This window comes from Miniopterus natalensis, chromosome 3 (assembly GCF_054644295.1).
Source record: "Miniopterus natalensis isolate mMinNat1 chromosome 3, mMinNat1.hap1, whole genome shotgun sequence".
Lineage (NCBI taxonomy): Eukaryota > Metazoa > Chordata > Mammalia > Chiroptera > Miniopteridae > Miniopterus > Miniopterus natalensis.
In genome coordinates, this window is record NC_142083.1 from 61,742,785 (window position 1) to 61,762,114 (window position 19,330).

The window sequence follows — 19,330 nt, forward strand, 5'->3', positions numbered from 1 at the left end:
GGTAACTCCTTTTCTTTCTTCATTCCATAAACCTGACACGGGAGGATGTCTAAACTGGAATGGAAAGATCTACAAACAAAATGAATTACTATAGCTATGGAAAGGGTTGTGGTGTCTGAGCCCCTGTTCAGCATAAGGTAGTTCAGTTGTGTCCTGACCTAAGCATGCAGGGTGCACATGAAAGCCCAGTGTGTGATTCTTTTGCATCTACTCTGAGCTGCTCTGATTTAGGTGGGATGTGAAAGTGAACTTTTAAGGAGAACCGAGTGAAGTCTGAGCTGAAGTCCTCTGTACTTCGATGGGAGGACCCACTGGAGACAGAAATGAGTTCAAGGGCCAGTCTTCAGTGAGGTGATCCTTGAAAATAGAGACTGGGTGCTGAATCGATCTCAACCTACAGAAGTGTATTACCTAAAATTAAGTATTTCTATAAAAACTGCCTCAAAAATCAAGGCTCATCTACATGTTAAAGTATTTCTAACAAATATTCCAAACCAGAATTTCCACTAAATGAGTGGTGAGAGTTCCCACTCCTGACTGACTTCAAATCTGTCTCCGATTTGGATTAAAACAATGAAATTATATTTGGGGTGGGGAGGTGTGAGCAAAAATCTGTTTAACATTCACTTTATAAGCCACTGAAATAGCACACATTTCCTGCCAAGCCAATTCTTAGGCTCACTAATTTAACAGAACAAGATCACTGACGAAACGAGAACTACATTCTATTCTAAATGAACATGGAAATTATAGATTAGACCCATCTGGAAAAGTCATTAAGAAGAGCATCTGCTTTCTGCGTTCAGACAGAAGAATCTGGTTTTTAGAAAAATATAAATTATAATCTGTGCTTCGCTGAATAAGACAACTGTTGGTGGAGGGGAGAGAAAATAAGTCCCTTGTGTTTGTGGGCACCTGGCCAAGTGCCTTACGGGGAGGAATGTCCCGTTTCCTGAGGCACCAGGTCTAGGACAGGTAAATGGATACACTCGGGCAGATGGCTGTGTCCTGCCAGTGGGAAAGAGAGGTGGAAACATTAAATTCTTTTCAGGCACCAAGGAAACATCAGTATTTCTCCTTTAGCTCAAGAGTCAATCTAGCCTCATGTGGTTCGGGTCACTCGATCTGCAAGTAGACACTGTGTTTTCATGCCATGCGATCCAATCTGGTACAGTGAGAACAACAACATGCTCGGTGCTGCAGTCCTGGTTTGAGTCTTGATTTCCCTCTTGTCTACCAGCCATGCGACCTTATTTGGGCAAGTCACTCACACGTCTCTAAGCTAAGGCTTTCTCACCTGTGAAAATGGGGGTAAGTTACCCTTCCTGTCTTTTAAGATTTGGTTACCACATAAGAATCGCTAACAAAGTACTTCCTAGACTGAAAACTGGTATATAAAGGGAAGGCGTTTGTGTTTTCAGGGCTTCGGTGGCAAGAAATGAGAAGATCACTAGGAAAGGTTTCATTCAAAAGTTTCCCTGACACCGTCCGCCCACCCCCATCCAAAAGCACCCCAAAGCTCCGGCACATTATGCTTAGCAGGTCTTCACTGCTTCCCCCCATCTTTTTCAAGCACTCACTTCAGTTTTCTAGACTCACAGACGCGGACTCAGGTTCATGATCAAGTATCTGCTAAGCACATGCTACGAGGATGGCATCACTCCACGAGACAGGAGGTGAGAGGAGCGAGAGGCCGCCACTGCCCCAGAAGAGCTCCCACGGGACAGGGGCACAAGAGGAAGGGAGAGGAGGGAGCCTGGAAACAGGACGCGGTGGTCGGGGCCTCGGTCGATTAGGGACCGTTTGCAGCCAACAGCTACCCCAAATGCATCTAGGAAATCGAGAACTATAAAGAAATGGCGAACAGAAGCAAAGCGGGGGAAAGCCCCGACAGGAAGGCAGGTGCGGGCTCCACCCCGTCACTGTTTTGAACGAGTCCCCCTGCTCTCCAGGTGCAGTTTCCACGCTCGCCGAGCCCCTTCCGGCTCGCCCAGTCCGGTTCTCCGCCTCCTCCGTGGCCGGAGCAGGCTGAGGCCAGGGGGGAATGCTGCCCTCCCCGAGCCGCACAGTCCCCGAGGGCCGCGGGCCCGGCAGCAGACGGCACGCGGACACGTGTTCGGCTCACAGCCAACGGGCCGAGCGTTACCTGGTGTGGCTGTTGGAGGACAGGCTCTCCCAGGGCTGCACGCTGCAGCCGGCCACGGCGAAGGCGCCCCCGCAGCTGCCGTCCAGCTTCATGAGCAGGGCCTTGGCCGCGTTCTCCGCCGTCTTCCGGCAGTCGTGAGCGCGCTTGAGCATCTGCGTGATGCTCTCATCCCCCGACTGGTCTCCTGAGGGAAGCCAACGGGTTAGTCAGCACAGGCCTCGGTACAAGCCGGGGAGCAAGTCTGGAGAATCAGCCCTCAGACACGCGGGCGGGGGAGGACGGAGGGAGGAATCCGTCACCCAGGAGCTGGACTGAGGAAGCATCTCCTCTGCTCTGGGCCCCACTGTCCACATCAACAAATGAAGGGGTGGCCACCGTGATCTCTGAGGTCTGCTTCCAGCTCTGACATGCTGTCATTTTCTCATTACGCAGGCTCCTGGCTTCTCCTCCCACCCAGTCACAAGTCTACTGCTGGGCCATTTCCCCTGTGCTGGCACTTCCCTGCCAGTGAGGGCAGGGAGGACCTGAGGGAAAACTGTGTCACATCTCCTGAGTCTACGGTCCTGGTTAGAGCTTTGAGTAGGCAACGGTGACAAGCCTAATGGTTAAAGTGGGAACTTCAGGTTGGCTCTGTATTTTCTGCACCTTTGCTATCCCGGACCTCTCTCGGCTTTGCCGTGGTCAGTGGCAAGCTCAAACGCCACCAGGAGCCAGATAACTGGGATGGAGCAAGAGAGCAGGAGTGGACGACACCAGCCCAGAACCAGGCAGTGAATTCCCTGCCCAGGATGCTCACATTCTTGTTGTGTCTTAAAAACCCTACCAGTCAAACAAGCTACCGGTTTGTTATCTCTACAGCCTAGATCCATGGTCTTCCAAATATTTTTCAATCAAAATCTTATGCCAAAGCACAAGACACAAAAATAGTTCATGTGGAACTGGTTGAAGTGGGCAGGGGTGGGGTCCTGCCCAAAGGAACTCCTCCAGCTTCCCAGGGCAATTTGAAAACCACTCATCTCAATCATCTAGAATGAACGTACTATACTAACTGACACTACGGGGAAATGTCACACACTAGTACTGCTTTGCTGAGCAGCTATATGGAGTGTTAGGGCAGAATGACAGGTCAACGGCCACTGTCAGCAGGACGGACGCGTGAGACTTAACAGGGACTCTGGAGAGTGGGGAGCAAACGTGGGCACGCATGTCCTAAGGCTACAGTTCCTGGGCCTACTTGGGCTATTTCTCTGACAACCTTCATGCCTTCTTCCTTCTACAAATATTTTTCAGTCCCTACCAAGTAACTGTGATGAGTAAAAGCAAGCCTAATAAAAGGTACCTTTCAAGGACAAAATGGATTAAAACATTCCTCTGATACAAACTTGAAAGAAGATGACTGATTTTTTTCCCTTTAATTGATCGGCTTTCTTAATACATATATTTTCTAAAAAATTGACAGCAGGCCAAGATCGTTTTAGGAGCTGTTTAATATGAGGAATAAAGTTTTATGGCTCAGCTAAAAGGCCCTGAAAAAATGAGGTTTCTAATGGAAATGCTGGCAGAGTTTCTACTTCTGGGCTGAGATGGTAATGCTGTTAAAAAAACAACAACAAAGAGAGGAGTGGAGGACGGTCTCCTGTGCAAACAGAGGCCTGCTGCCTTGCCGGGTAACTTGGATATGAAGCAGGAAATTAATACCCAGGATACTTCCTTTCCTTCAGATTTGTTTCAGATTCCTGCGCATGTCAAAACTGAAGGAGGAAAAATATGTGGGTGTTCAGGGCAAATCTAGACCTCACAAGGGGGGAAAGGGCAGGACGCAGGCAGGACAGGGGTGGGGGGGTGTTCACTCTGGAGGTGCCGGGTGACCGCTGCAAGGTGCGTCCTGGGAGGACAAGCCCTGATGGGGCTCCCAGCTCTTGAATGGGGACTCTTGGCCTGCCCACACCACCCATCGCTGGCTCGGGAGTGACGCCATCACTTCAGTTTTCTGTTTACTTGCTGCTACTTCTCCAAAGAAGCCGCTGTTATGAAGTGTGGGCTCCAAGGCCTCTCCACTGAATGTCCACCCTTCTTCCCCGATCTCTCTTGGTTCCCATGTACTGTTTCTATTGCGGATCTCCTCGCGTGCTTGCAACGGCCAGGGCCACAATCAGGTGAGGTTTTAGCCAATGTTGGTAGTTAGGATGCCACGCTTGTATCTTTTTCAATGAATATTCCTTCCAGTTAGTCCAAATTGAGGGACAAAAGTGGGGGGCAGTGCAGTTCTGGAGGGACAAGTCAGGCCAACAGGACACGTGACCCCTGGGGCGAGGAGGGGAGGAGAGGGGGTAAGCAGACACCTGCTCTGCACGTCAGGCGGGGCTTGGGGTTAGCATTCGGTGAGGGTGATGAGAGCAGGGCCGGAGGCCACTCCCTCTGTGTTCACAGGACACCTGGAGATGGGTAGATAGAACTCATGCTTCAAAACTACCTGAAGAACAAACCTGGAGACAAAGCACAGCCAACAGAAGCTGCGAGATGAGGCGAAGGCCACGTGGGTGGCCCAGGGGCCCTCAGCCACCAGCACCACAGAGGGAAGCTTCGGCCATGCCCGTCCCTTTCATCACCAACGTGGGCCGCCCGCTCCGTCTGGTCCCGCCCTCAGCCTGGGAGAATGTTTCCTAAGAGGGCCTGTTTGTTTTAACTGGTCTCTTACTGTTTCTACTCCAGTTCTCGCTGCATTCAACTTAAACAGTTTACTCAGTCGGTCATGAGGGAGAAAATGAAAAGCACACTTGACAAGCGAATTCACGCTGTGAGGAGGTGCTCCAGTGACAACGGCTGAGATGGGGGCAGTGGAGCAAAAGAGGGGGATGAAATGAGGAAGAGGGGCGGGGCTCGGGCCACACTCACCCGGGGAGGACCCCACGCCGGCCGCCCGGAACTGCCCCAGGATGAGGCTCTGCTCGCTCTCGGCCAGCGCCAGCAGCAGCTCGTAGGCTTCGATGCACTGCTCGCTGCAACAGAAGCACAGGCGGCCTCAGCTCGGCCTCACCGCCGCACCCTCCCCACCGCCCCAGGCCTGCCGGCGGGGAAACGCCCGGGGCCGAGCCGGCCACGTCTGCTGTGCCGTGCCCCCCGCCTTCTAACTCTACACTAGGATCCAGAAAAATACAAAAGGAACAATACGTGTGGGAGAGGCGAGTCTGCTGTCCTCTGGATGATCCGCTGAATGGGAAAGGTAATACCGCCCCTATGCTGGAATCCGCACCCCTGTGCTATCCCCTTCCACACGGTACCAGGGTGGGTCTACGTGACTACAAGAATATGGCAGAAGTGATGGCGCGTCACATTCAAGATTAGACTATTAAAAACACTGTGACTTCATCTTGGTCACTCTCTCTTCCCTGAACTTTCTCTCCTCAGTCATCTCTAGAGGAGGCCAGCGCCACGTTGTGAAGACACTGGAGCAGCCCTACGAGAGCCCCACATGGTGAGGAACCGAGGCGTCCAGCCAACGGCGAGCGAAGGACCGAGGACGCCACAGACAGCCGTGGGAACGAGCCTCCTCAGAAGCAGCTAAGGTTTCAGCTGACACAATCCTGGCGATGGCTCCCAGAGGCTCACGAGAGACCCTGAACCAGAACCACCCAGCTAAATCACTCTCAGATTCTGGACCCTAAAAACTGTGACATAATAATAGTTAGACAATAGTAGGAACAAATGTTATGCCCCAGAAAGGAGACTATTTTGACCACAAAAGAGATTATTTTGACTTGGATCTGCAAAATCTCTGACAAGAGTTTGGATTTCTAAAAGAAAAAACATCAGTCTCTCCTTTTTCTGCCCATCATCATGGGCACACCAGGTAGAGGATCTAAAAGTAACCCCTTTCTCATCGCCACTGGTGACCTGCGTGGACCCACATGGAGCCACGACCACATGGGGTGGAGTGTGAGCATACAGGCTGAGTGGTCAGGGGCAAGATGCTTGAGAAAATCCCCCCCTAAGCAAATAACCAATTAACCTCCAAGCTGAGTAAGGGAAATGCTGCTGAACTCAACATTTAGTTAACAGACCATCTGTTTTTTGATTGCCTTTACTTCCATCTTCCTTTAATTAGAGATAGAAAAAGGGTCCAGTGAGGAGCCGTGGGGGCTGGCAGCTTCTCCTTTCAGGTGAGAGACTTGGGGACACTACTTCATCCACGGGGATGAAAGGCAGACGGTGGTGCAGAGCAGCCTGCTTCCAGAGTTAGTGAAACTGGGTTACCTGTTTGCTTTGGTGCGTCTGTAAACAAGCATGAGGGCTCTCCAGCTTTGGTCTTATATACTTTGCTTTGATTTTTGTTTTCTGAAGAAGCAATGTTTCTTATAACAATATTGAACTTTTTAGAGGATGCCAAGGGTAAGATATAGTCACTACTCTGGGACCCTGGCAAATATGCCTAAGTGAGGACACTAATAATAATAATACTAATAATTAAAAAAAAAACCCTATGAAAACAATCATAAGACCTAGCTTGGTAGCTATTAAAAAAGCAGTAACTTGAAAATAGATAAATTCCAAAGCTGATGAGGCTGAAAAAAGGTGGTGCATTCATACACCACTTACTCATCAGTGAATGCATCATAGTTATTTAAACTGGCTTGTTTTTATGGGGAAAAACTGGCAGCATGCCTGAAGAGCCATGAAAATATTCTTATCCTTTGACCTATAATTCCTGCTTCAGGGATTTTATCTCGAGGAAAATGTTAAAAAGAATGAAGACATTATCTGCACTAAATTATTCACCACGGAATTATTTTCAATGTCAAAGTCTGCAAAAATCTTTTAGATAAATGAGTAAATAAAATAACAATATATAAACTTGAAGCAGGGGACACAGCCATTTACAATAAATGGAGACTACTAAGCAACACTGCAAATCTGTAACACGCTGAACAAATAGAATGCACTAGATTTACAACAATGTAAAATATGTATGAATATGAATAAATACTACAAAGAATAACAAATGAATATGTAATACAAAGATTGACATTTTGAGTGATGTTACTGGAGTGAAATAATATTTAAGTTGAATATGCCGGTAGACACGTAACTGTTTACTAACACCAAACTCATTACTCTTATTTCCTTAATGGCTACAAGGGTGCTCATTGATTTTCAATATGTATCACACTAGTACTTGCTGGTCCAACCCCCCAGTATGTCTCCTAAGAGCTTGCTTTCTGCTTTATGCAGAAGGTTACTATGGATGCATTTCTACCTGAAAGCGGCCCCGCCCCTCCATGTCCCACCTGTACTGCAGGGCCAGCCTCAGAGCTGTGGCATTGGATTCATATTTGCCCACCAGCATGCTCATCCTCTCGGCGTTGCTTTTGCATTCTTCCAGGGTTATGGTCAGGAGGTCATTCTGGGATTTGAGGTGCTCAATACGGCTACAAAAGAAGAAAAATCTCTTTCATAATTTCACACTATGATCACTATTAATTATTAATCGCTAATATTGTAGTCGTCTAATCTGGATTCAGGCTGGAAATGCAGGTTAGAATGTGAGCCCGTCATGTTTTAGCAAGTGTAACTGACATGAAATAAATAAAGGAAGCAACTGTAAGTAAAAGAATCACTAAATTCTATGTGAATTAGAAATAAGAATAAGCGCCCAGTTATTTCCCTCCCAGCCATCGACCGTGTACCAGGGGAAGGAGCCAACCGCACGACCTCAGGCCCTCATGAGAGGCACGATTGGTTTACTTCAATAAACCACCCTCCACAGGACAAACAAAAAACACCATTAGAATCATAGCTACCATTTGCTGAGCCTTGCGCAGAATCCCTCTCAATCACCCTTATAATTAAGCATTATTGTCCCCATTTCTCAGAGGAGGAAGTGGAGGCACAGGAAGGTTAAATGCCTTGTCCTGGAGCTTGAATCAGGCAGTTTGACCCCAGATCCCGGGCTCTTAACCACTAGCTACAGAGCAGAAGCAAAAGAGGAGTTAGTGAGTAAGAACCTGCCCGACAGGCCTCAATGGGGAAGAGGCCCAGGAGCCGTGAGTGTGTCCAAAGCTCCTTCCAGGTCGGACAGTCCTGCAGCTGCTGACCAACTACTGGCAGGACAAGCAGTGGGAACATTAGGCTTTACACGAATCAGCTATAAATTCAGAGCAGATGAGCTTATGACAAAGTCAGAAAAACATGAGCCTTCGGCTTCTCCGTTTCCTGTCCCAGGACACTGATCCTCTAGGTACAAGGATTCTTTTTCCAAGGGACACACCCACTTGCAGCACTGCGACCACCAAGTCTTAAAGAGACAGAGGCTCGAGAATCAACCTTCCGACCACGATTTGAGAACAGAATATGGAGACACCACATGGGAGGTGCGCAGTGAGACTATAACTAAGACAGCTGTGAGGCGTAGGCAACTCCAAGGTCAGTTCACCGTAAGGCGTTACGAGAACACACTGTCCTGTCTTTATTGACACTGAGACTTCTTGACACAGTCCCTACTTTCTCATTCCTTTTCAACTTGCTCCCGTGTACATCTGGTCCCCATGCATCAGATCAAACCCTTTACCCAGCTCACAGACCTCCTCCACATGACCCAAGCCATCTCAGGGGCCTTCACAGGCAACACCCTGAGAATGGGCCACAGCTTCCCTCTTCAAATGTTCTCCCGCACTTGGGTCATGACAGGTCTCCCCTGGCTTTCTTCCTGCCTTAAAGGCCATTTATTCTTTCTCCTTTGCTGGCTCCCTGTTGTCTATAAAACCTGTGAGTGTTGGCGTTTCCTCAGGGCTCAGTTCCTGGCTCCCTCCTCTACCAACACTGTCCTCTGGGGGTGATGTTCATCCAGCCCCATTATTTTAACAAGGATTTGTGTTCCCCTGACTCCCAAATTTCTCCAGCCCAGAGTGTCAATCTCACACATGCAGCTGTTTACTGATTTTTCCACTTGGGTGTCACGCTGACACCTCAAATTTAACACTCCCAAGTGGGACTCTTAATTTTTCCCAAACCTTGTTCGCCCTCATCTTCTCCACCTCAGTCAATGCCACCACCATCTACCCAACCATACAGGTGAGACACCTGAGAATCTTCTTTGAGACCATCCCTCTCTCTCATGCCCAGCTCTATACCAGCTGCAATTTCTGTTGACTTACCAGGAAACTTGTTCGGCCCCTGCCCTGTCCCATCATCTCCATTTCGGCCACGCTGGTCTACTGCAGACTCCGACAACCCCTTTCCTGCTTGGCCCTTTCCATTCCTCGCACCCAAGTGAGCTTTCAAAATTTAGATCAGATCTGTTTCTCCCCTGGTCACCTATCAAAAATAACCCTCCCTGTCATTCTACCACAGTGTCCTATTTACTTGGAGCCGCCTTATCATCTTATCTGCTTGCTTTCTGTCTAGCTCCCCAAACAGAACATAAGCTCCATTACAGCAGGGACCCTGTCTGTTTTACTTTCCTTTGCATGCCAAATAGCCTAGTGCGTAGTAGTAGGTGCTTAACACAGATTTGTTAAATGAGGAAGCATTTTGACCAAACCCCCCCCCACCCAAAAAAAAGATAAAGGCTGTCATTTTTGGAGCATAACAGGCCTCCAACTTTGCGATAGGTAGTTAAATAACAGATGTGAGGGCACACTGTTTGGTTATTTTCAAGAATTCCCATGTTGTAGCTGCAGCTATGATCACAGAGAGGACAATGGAAGTAGGGTCAAGAGGCAGGGCTTGGAATTTTGACCAGGCTAATTAATAGCTCTGGGCTTAAGGCGAGTCACTCATTGTAGAAGTCTTTGTTTTCTCATTTGCAAAATGGGACTACTACTCCACCCTTCCAAGTTGATGATTAAGAGGTTGTCTGTGAGAGCCCTTTGTAAACTGTTAACCACCACAATGTGAGCTACAGAACCAAATATTTCCTCCCTCTTTGGTCTCTCCTAGGTGCACATAATTGTAGCAGGCTTGTTAAATCCCAGAATCTGTAGAGAGGAGATCCTCACTAAAACCAGGGCCCCTGAGGCATCTGGATTCATTAAATTGCAAAGGGCATATCTGCTTCCATTTTTAAGCACTCCCAGGCGGTGATACCAAGAGGGCTGCTTCTTTCCTACTACAAGGTAATCATCAGGACTGCCACTCTTAAGTATTTTGGATTTAATACGAAAGCCATTTAATTTCAAGATTTAAAATGACCTAGATTTGCCACATTTCCTCCGTTCTCAAGCACTATATTAAACAGCTTCAAATCAGGGAGGACTGACACAGTAATTCAATTTATTCAGGTTTGCCACACACAAGGGGAATGGCATTAAGCTGCGGCGGATGGGGAATGGCCTCTGCATTTCTTCTTGGTTAGTTCATAACCTTTCCAGTTCTTACTGTGCTCTCCCTTTGAAGATCAGGAGGTCGAGGCAGCCACGCCGAACTTGGGTGAGACTCCACAGTCCATTCTGCTGCTGCGGGACTGACTGAGTCAGTGTGGTTAGCATGGTCTGGCCCTGGTCCTTCTTTGCTTTTTAGCAGCTCTCTCATTGCTGGAAGGACACACGAACCCACCTTTGCCCAGAGGCAGGAGAGCAAACTCAAACTACCTCTGTCATGGGACCTGGGAGGAATCCATAAAACTGGGAACATGGTAAAACTATTCTAAGACAAAAATATAGGAACGGAGGGTTGTACACATTTGCAAAAACAGATAAAATTAGGCAGCCATCAAAGCAGGGAGGGTTCGACTGGCATGCCGGATTCATCCCAGGAGCGCCTCTATCAGATGCCTTGGCTGGTTCCTGGTGCCCCTGGGTGCCCCTGGGATGCTGACTCAACATTCCAGAACTTTCTCTGTGGTTCTCGGCAGCACAGGTCTGCACGCTTGCTGGCCATCTTGTCATTCTGACCTATTTGTGATCCTATATGAACTGCTCCGGGAATTACAACATAATTTCCGAGGGACAGTACCAAACGAAAAGGTGGGTCCCTACTTCACAAATTATTAAGAATTTAAAACGGGGAGAGCAGAGCAGTAAAGAAAGTGTAGGGTCCTTCAAAGGATGAGGCCCTGTACACTCAAGTCACAGGTCTCCCGCCCATGAAGCCAGCCCTGACTGCTGCTGTAAGCACCCCTGTGATGAGCAAGGTGGTGGAGATTCCCACCCGCCCGCCCGCCAGTATCGCTGTGTCACAATGTACAAGCCCACCTCAATCGATCTTTGCAAAGGGGAGGGAGGGCAGCTCCTACCACCCCTCAAGTCTACAGGATTCCTCCTTACCTGTTCAACCGTTCCGTTTCCACCTCAAACTCTCTAATTTTGCTCTCAGAGATGGCAGATCCGTGTGAGTAGAGTGTTTGGAAGATCTCTTGGATGTTGGAGCAGTCCTGAAGGGAGTGGGCCAGGTGTTCTGCCACGCTGCTGGATACCTGTGCAGGTGAGCATTAATCCCTGTCAGGACAGTGTCGCTTCAGGAGCACCGATCCCCAGGCATGCTTTGCATGCAAAACCATTTTAAGCTTCTATTCCAGGCACCAGGAGATGGTTACCCTGATCTTTCACAGTTTGTAGAATATGATTATAGCATAAAAAACTAACTATGTGTTGTGAAAGCAACACAGAAACAGGATCAAAATACAGCTGCATCCTTCAAATGCATGCTGCTGGGGGATAATGCCTCCTTAGAGTCACTAAAATTTTGGATATTGAGCAGAGTCTGGACTCCCTTTACCCTTCCTGAACCTCTGCCACTGCAGACCCTTGTCTCTGGCTGCTACAGCCAAGGAAAGCAGCTGACTCTAATTTCATAATTTAAATTAGGCATGGAATCTGGATGCATACTATTTTTGCTCAGCGCAGAATTCTAAATTAGGGCCTTAAAAGCATTATTCAGGCCCTCTCAACCCCTGAGGATCAAACAGCTGGCTCTTCTAACCTCATCCTAAAAGGTATCCCCCAAGGAACCTAAACTACCGCCTTTCCACCACCCATCAGCTTACAGCCCCAGGGGGTTCGCAGGCTCTACAAATGAACACTCTGGTGCTAGGTTCTGGTCCGTCACAGCATCGGGCTACACTTCAAAGGCAGCATTCGCCCCCACTGGAGAGAGCACTGCCTTTCAAGAGGGATGTGCAAAAGGTGGAGTTATTTCAGAGCTTCCAGACTTGCTCAGTCTCTGGGGAGCAGGGTGACATAAAGCAGATAGTTCAAGACTCTCAGGTACATCACCAGTAACTAGACCTAAATCATTTCTTTCTGAATGGTTTCCAATCAAGGGAAAAAGTCTCCCTTATAGCTGAAGAAGTAATTCACCATGTGGAAACAGTGTACATTTTAAGCTGGCTCTTTGGAAGGAAATCGGGTGTGATTTATTATTATAATTAACTGGTTTACTGGAGGTGAACTTTGAAAGTTCTTCCATTATCTCTAGGTCACTGTCTGTACAGCACTGTTGGGAAGTTTCTTGCCTTGCTTCTCATGGACACTCACCCCGATGCTGCTGATTTCTGAGCCCAGGACTGGCCGGTCAGACGATGAAGATTCAGACCTGGTCTTGGACAGCTTCACCCTCTCAGCAATCTTAAAAAGGGAAACAAGAAATCATCAACAAAGAATACCTCACTCCCCAGATATACTGTTCAGATTGTTTACATAGGGCTACTGGTTAACCACGGCAACTAATTAATACCTTAAAAACAACTAACTTGTTCAGTTTTTCTACGACCCATGTAACCCAAGGTTTTCCAACCCCAGCACTACTGACACTTTGGATTGGGTATTTTTTGTGGTGGGGGCTGTTGTGTACAGTGTAGGATGTTCAGCAGCATCTCTAGCTTCTAGCCACAAAATGCTGGTAAGCACTCCAGTTGTGATCATCAAAAAAGTCTCCAGACACTAACAAATATCCCTTGGGGGACAAAAATCACCTTTGGTTGAGAAACACTGTTTTGGCCTAACTTACTCAACTTGATAGTTGAGAACCAATCTTCTCGTGGAGACCAGTGGGGCTGCTGGGGAAGAGGAGATGGATCGTTCGAACAGTCTCTCTAGGTTGAACTCAACATGTGAGCCTGGGGCTGCAGCAGAGTGGGCAGGGCCACTTCTCACAGCTGCCATGGCCTCCCCATCATAATCTATTTTCCTGCTGGCAGGGCTGTCAGTCCTATGAGTGAGGAGATCGTGGTTCATCACTCAGGGTCCCCTGCTGGGCTGAACCCTAGTCCTTGAGAGGAACTCTCCACCCACCCCTTAGCATTGTAGAGCCTGACAAAACGTCTCACTCTCCACAATGACTTGTCAGTGGTGACATGCTCCAGCCAGCTGATTAATGAGAGCTGGAGTCCAGGTTGCAGCTGAAAGAGACTTAAAACTATTAGTGGGTTATCTGTCCCTGCAGCACCAGTGTAGGAGGCCTGTGCAGGACCCAGGGGAAGTCCTTCGGGCCGTCTGAGCTAATCGCATGCTTGCACAGTGGCCATGCTCAGCAGAGGGTGGTGCCTCCAGATAACAGGAGATATCCCCGCAGTCCCTGAAGCTCACCTTGGCGATGGGAATGTCATTGCTGCTGCTGCTCGTGCTCAGTTCCCCGGTGCTAGGGTTAACTGGGCGGTTGGTGGAAGTGAGGCGGCCGGGGCTGGAGGGCCCTGTGGCCTGCACACTCTGGAGTCGAGTCTGAAGCTCTCGCACCTGAAACAATAATAATGCCCTTAGACAAAGAGGGTTTCCCTGGCCAAAGGGAGACAGCCAGATGGGTGGATATAGGACGCTGATTTACATTAGTGGATCAGTTTCACTGAAAAGCTAAGTTGGTTGAGTCCACGTACATGTCACTCTATTCTTAATCAGACCTGCCACTGACCATCATCTTTGTTTCACAAATATGAGGCGAACCTGTCATCTAAGGCACTGGAAGCTTCTGGTAGAGGTAAAATGACCATCTTTAGGAAATGTCTATTCATTCAGCCTCCTGTGCCCGATGCTGTGCTGGGCACTGCAGACATAGGAGCCAGGATGACATCTCCACTGTCATGGAACTGGGAGCTCAGGGGAGAGAGACGAACAATTTCAACAGAGTGCACACTGAGTGCTATACATGTCTATCTAAAGTGGTGTAGGAAGCAGAGAAGGGGAAGGATATGCCTCCATCTGAAATGATCAGGGAAGGGTAAGGAGGGAGTGGCACTGAGCAGTCTTCCAGGTGAACAGGGTTGTGTCAGATGAGTATGGGGCTGGCTTTGGTGGTGTGGGGGGTCAGGCTGGGGGGAGCAGTCTACACAAGAGCACAGGCATCACCGTGACAGGCTGGGTTTGGAGAACTGCAGGTTATTCAGTATGCGTGGTGTAGAAGAGAGATGTGCACTGGCAAGGAGGCGAGGCTAAGGTGGAGGGACAGAGGTGGCACCCACAGCTTTCCCCCAGGGACTTCAAGATGGATTATCCCTGGGGCCGTGGAAGGAATATCTAAGTAGTGCTTTTGTGTGAAAATGAAAGACAGGGCCCCCCTTTGAATGACCTGTAGAACACACATTCACCTGCACAGAATGTAAATGTCCAAATCCTGCTTCTCTATGGTTATGGCTCAGCAACAAAGGGAAAGTGTTCCAGGTGGTGAAGATAGATGGCAGGAATTTGTCTTCTGATGACCCTGGTCACAGTGTTATCACTGGGTACAACGTCTATCTTAAAGGGCTAACTGACTACAGCATCCTTGGGCCAATACAAGTGGGTGACAGGCCCTGCTGGGAAGAATTAACACCAGGACATCCAAAGCAGGGCTTTCCAAACTGGTAGGTACACTAGAATGCCTCACAGCTTGTTAAAAACACAGCGTCCCACCCCAGGGATTCTGACAGAGTAGATGCAGACAAAGCCCAGGAATCTGCACATCTAACAAGCTCCCAGGAGATGATGATGCTCCTGGTCAGGGTTCCACATCTGGAGGAGCAATGACCTAAGGGACTTCCAAGGCCACGCTGCACTTTAGTCCCAGAGACAGAAGGACAGAGCCTTGCCCCTGCCAGCCCTGGAGCCAACCCTCCGGGGCAAACCCTTCTCTAAAAGGGACTGGAAAGCTTTCATATTAAGTACCTTGGATGTCTCCATCCTGCTAAATTGGGACCCAAAAGTAATTGAAATTTCAATAATTCATCAACGTATTAGAAGCCAAATAGGAAAATTCCTTTGGAGCAAATTGCATTTGAGAGTGAAACAGCTAAGAAGGGCCTCGCGCTCTGCTGTGGCTTCTTCCAGGTTCCACGGGTTGATGGAAATGTGTGTCTTCCCTATAACACACCAGACACGGGGCTGACCTCAAAGAATTAAAGACTAGAGAACACACGCCTGTCAAAGCCAAATGGAATTGCTGGTGAGAGATTACAGGCCTCATTATGAAACGGTGCCCTACAAACCAAGAATAGGTGAGTGTGGATGTCTCGTTATACAGTATGGTGAAGGGAGAGGACCTGTTACCCCCATCTGGCACCAGGGAAACCTCCCTGGCGAAGACCAGGGATTTCAATTTCTACTGCTGTGAAAGCCTAGTGAGGTCCTGAATAATTGTTAACACCACTCCAAAATCTAGAGTGTCTGAGTCATTCACAAAACCATCAGTAGTCTGTGCCTAGAATCCCAATTGGCCTACTCATCCTGCTTTTTAAAAAATACAAATTGTCCTGGGCAGTTTATAAAAACTTCATGAAAACTGCCCGTGTTTTTAAAAAAATGTTTCTTCTTCTAATTACTAAAGCAAAACATGTTTAGTATCAAGAATTTAGATGACACTGAAAAGTGAAAACAGAGAAAGTACCATGTTCTTCCTTGCTATACAGAGACATTTACTTCTGGTCATTTTCCACAGCGTGCTTGTGCACAGGCAGGCATGCTTAAAATAATTTCTAAATCTAAGTATCCATTTTAAAGGCTGAATGTCTTTGAAAACTAAGGGATGTTTATTTTGGTCAATGCTTTATTATTTAATGATCATTGTTAGGCAGTGAAAAAAATCCAGTTGAAGGGAGTGGGATGAGTGTGTCATGGAGAAAGAGAGAGAGAGAGAGAGGTGGTTGAGTTAAACAGACTTCTCTCCTCCCTTGATTTTGGGGAGGGAAGAGTCTTAATATCAATGAATAAATGCACAGACGTGAAGGCTATAGTTTGCTGGCTCAGCCCAGGTAAGGCTCAGGAGGGGAAGAAACACAGCTGTTAGATCCTTACTTTTACACTCATCCATCGCAGGTTGGACTGTGTTCCCCCCCAAAAGGTATGTCCAGATTCTAACCCGCAGTACCTGTGAAAGTGACCTTACTTTGAAATATGGTTTTTGTAGATGTAACTAGTTAAGGATCTCAAGATGAGATCACCTTGAATATAGGGTGGGCCCTAAATCTAATGACTGGAGTCCTCATACAGAAAAGGAGGGGGAGATTTGAGACAGACGCAGGGAAGAAGGTCATGTGAGGATGAAGGTCAAAGAACGCCAGGAGGGACCCGAAGCTGGAAGAAGCAGGAAAGGAGTCTCTTCTAGAGCCTTTGGAGGGAGGACAGCCCTGCCAACAACTTGACTTTGTGGACTCCAGAATTGTGAGAGAATACACTTCTGTTGGTTTAGGTCACCACGTTTAAGGTAATTGACTAACATACCCATCTTTTATTGAAGATACTTTATTGAGGAAAATACAGGATGGAGCAAAAGTAAGTTTACAGTTGTGAGCAAGCGAAACACACAGTTTATTCTTGTTATTAATTATTGTATTATTTTCCATATGAACTGTTAGACCTACTCTTGTCTCACCCTGTATGTTCCTCTCTACAATGTATGTGGTTTGGAGTCATGGGATGGTCAGGAATCACAGCTACCCCTCAGCTAGGAATGGATATTTGTGGGAAGGTCACTCATCACCCCTTACGACCTTGGAGCTCTTCAAAAGCAGAACACAGAACATGATTTGAAAGGCCACTTGTTTATTTCTCCTAAAGTTAGTACGTAGCCAGTGCCAATCTAGATGCCAAAAGAGAGGTTAATCTTGTTACATACATCGGAAACCTGGCAGAGTCTGAAGGGAAGTTTCTTGTCCTTCAGGGGCTCACAGTCCAGCCAAACATTACAATATGACCCGTGCTCTGAAAAGGGGAACCTACGGGGAGTGTCACAGTGTAGAAGAAACATCACCTCTGCCTTCCCAGGGTAGGAAACACTGGGATTCAATCTTGAAGGTTGAGTAGTTGTTCAATAAGCAAATAAAAGAGAAGGGCAACGGGGAGGGCTCTGAAGGGTTCATATAAGGAAGGAAGTGACATTAAAATGCTAGAACCCTGCTCCTCTCATTTATGTCTTAATGGCTCCCAAAGGGAGAGAGGGGTTTTATAAAAATCATTTGATCAGAGAAGAGAATGGACTGGAATGAGGGGGGAGGAGGTGAGCCAAGTGCCGTACGGACAGTTTGGGTGACGTGGGAGCGAAATGGCAAGTGCACCCTAGATCAGCGCTGAAGTTCTGGTAGTGATGGTCATGGTCTGACCGCACTGTCCACCATGGTCACACGTGGCTAGTGAGCATTGGCAATGTGCTTACCGTACTTGAGGAACTGAGTTGTCCACTGTATTCTATTTTCATCAATTTAAATTTGAATTTATATAATTGCGTGTAGCCAGTAGCTACTGTATTGGCCAATGCACTTCTAGAACTATTCAAGAAAGTAAAAAAAAACCCACCAACCACCGAAACTTGTGGCTGGGGGGTACTCAGTAGATCATGCCACTACTCAGTGAAATGGGAAAATATAAGGAGGAGTTGATTTTTCAGAGAGGAAGAAAGATGCCAGCCTGGCTGGCGTGGCTCAGCGGTTGAGCACTGACGTATGATCCAGGAGATTGCGGTTCGATTCCCGGTCAGGGCACATCCCTGGTGGGCTCGATCCCCAGTCGGGGGCGTGCGGGAGGCAGCTGATCAATGACTCTCTCATCATTGATGTTTCTATCTCTCTCTCCCTCTCCCTTCCTCTCTCTAAAATCAATGAAAACATATTTTAAAAAGAAAGAAAGACGCCAGCTGTAGACATGTTGCATTTGAGGAAGCACTGGGTATGTGAGTGAGCATACTCAGTCACCAATGAGAAACAGAATCTGAGGAAGGGAGGTCAGAGCTGGGTGCAGAGTTTAGGCACTTTGTGTGCCGCCCAGGGGAGAGGCTGGGCAGTGGGGGTGGGGGGAGAGAGCCTGTACAGCTTGCTGATCGAAGGTTCGGTGGAGGACAGTAAGAAGGGAACGCACTTGCTCTGGGAGAGAAAGAAAGAGGTGCGGGCAGGGGGTGAGGAAGGTGAGTCTGCAGACTGGGGGATGGGAACGGCAAACAGGAGGGTTCCCATCTGAGCTCTCGGTTTCTCTAAGAGAAAAGACTCAAGGTCCCTCTGCCAGGAGGGAGGGAGGGAACGGCAGATGTCGGAAGCGAAGAAGAAAGCTGACCCAGGGCCTAAAGCAAGGGGGAAAGGAAAGAAAGCAGAGGCACCGAGAACTCACTAAGCTCCTCCCTTCCAGACAGCAGGCTGAGGAAATGCACCGCTTTCTTCAAACTCTGGAGGCCTCATGAAAATAACAGCGAAGAGTAGAAAAGATTAAACCGTAACAGTGAAAAGAATATGCTTGGGGCATTAGAGCAGAAAGAAGATTTGGGCACTTTCCCTAAGGGCCAAATGGAAGGAAGAGTCTGATGAAAGAAACAGAATGGAAAAAGCCAAATTCTGTAACATATACAAGGGGAGGGGGCCAAGCTACCCCGAAGAAGGTTGGCAGGGCTGACTCTCGCTTTGGCAGGTTCGACGAAGGAGAATGAGAAGTAGGCCGAAAACTGGGGGAGTAACTCTGTATACAGAACGAATGAAAATTCCCAGCATATGACAGCCCCAGCTAAAATAAACAGGCGCTCCTCCTATTAAAAATGCATAGAAATGCTCCCATAAAAAGGAACAATGAGAAAGAAATCCACTGCCAAGTTTAAAAGAAAGGCAATAAAATCTCCAGATGCCAGAAGTGAAGTGAAAAAATAAAGCTACAGAGGTTAGGCGGGAGACGGTGCCGAGCGAGCCGTGGGAACGGAGGGCAGGGCACAGCCTGCGCCTGCCGGGAGGGCGGGGCGGAGCGGGGCCCTGCAAGTCGGGCTGGTGGAGCCGACCCTCCACATAAAGCCTGGAGCCTCCCGCCCCACCCACCC

The 19,330-nt window shown here is 48.2% G+C and overlaps 1 protein-coding gene across 2 annotated transcripts in view; it reads right to left on the reverse strand.

Moving 5' to 3' along the window:
- Positions 1-19,330, reverse strand: part of MCC (MCC regulator of Wnt signaling pathway) — a 342,772-nt gene that overhangs the window by 33,266 nt on the left and 290,176 nt on the right. For both annotated transcript variants that reach the window (XM_087815493.1, XM_087815494.1), the window contains 6 exons: positions 13,666-13,812; positions 12,616-12,705; positions 11,407-11,555; positions 7,432-7,572; positions 5,042-5,145; positions 2,147-2,330 (listed from right to left, as the gene is read on the reverse strand). In XM_087815493.1, the coding sequence (XP_087671619.1) occupies positions 2,147-2,330; positions 5,042-5,145; positions 7,432-7,572; positions 11,407-11,555; positions 12,616-12,705; positions 13,666-13,812 (815 nt within the window). The remainder of the gene's footprint in view (positions 1-2,146; positions 2,331-5,041; positions 5,146-7,431; positions 7,573-11,406; positions 11,556-12,615; positions 12,706-13,665; positions 13,813-19,330) is intronic.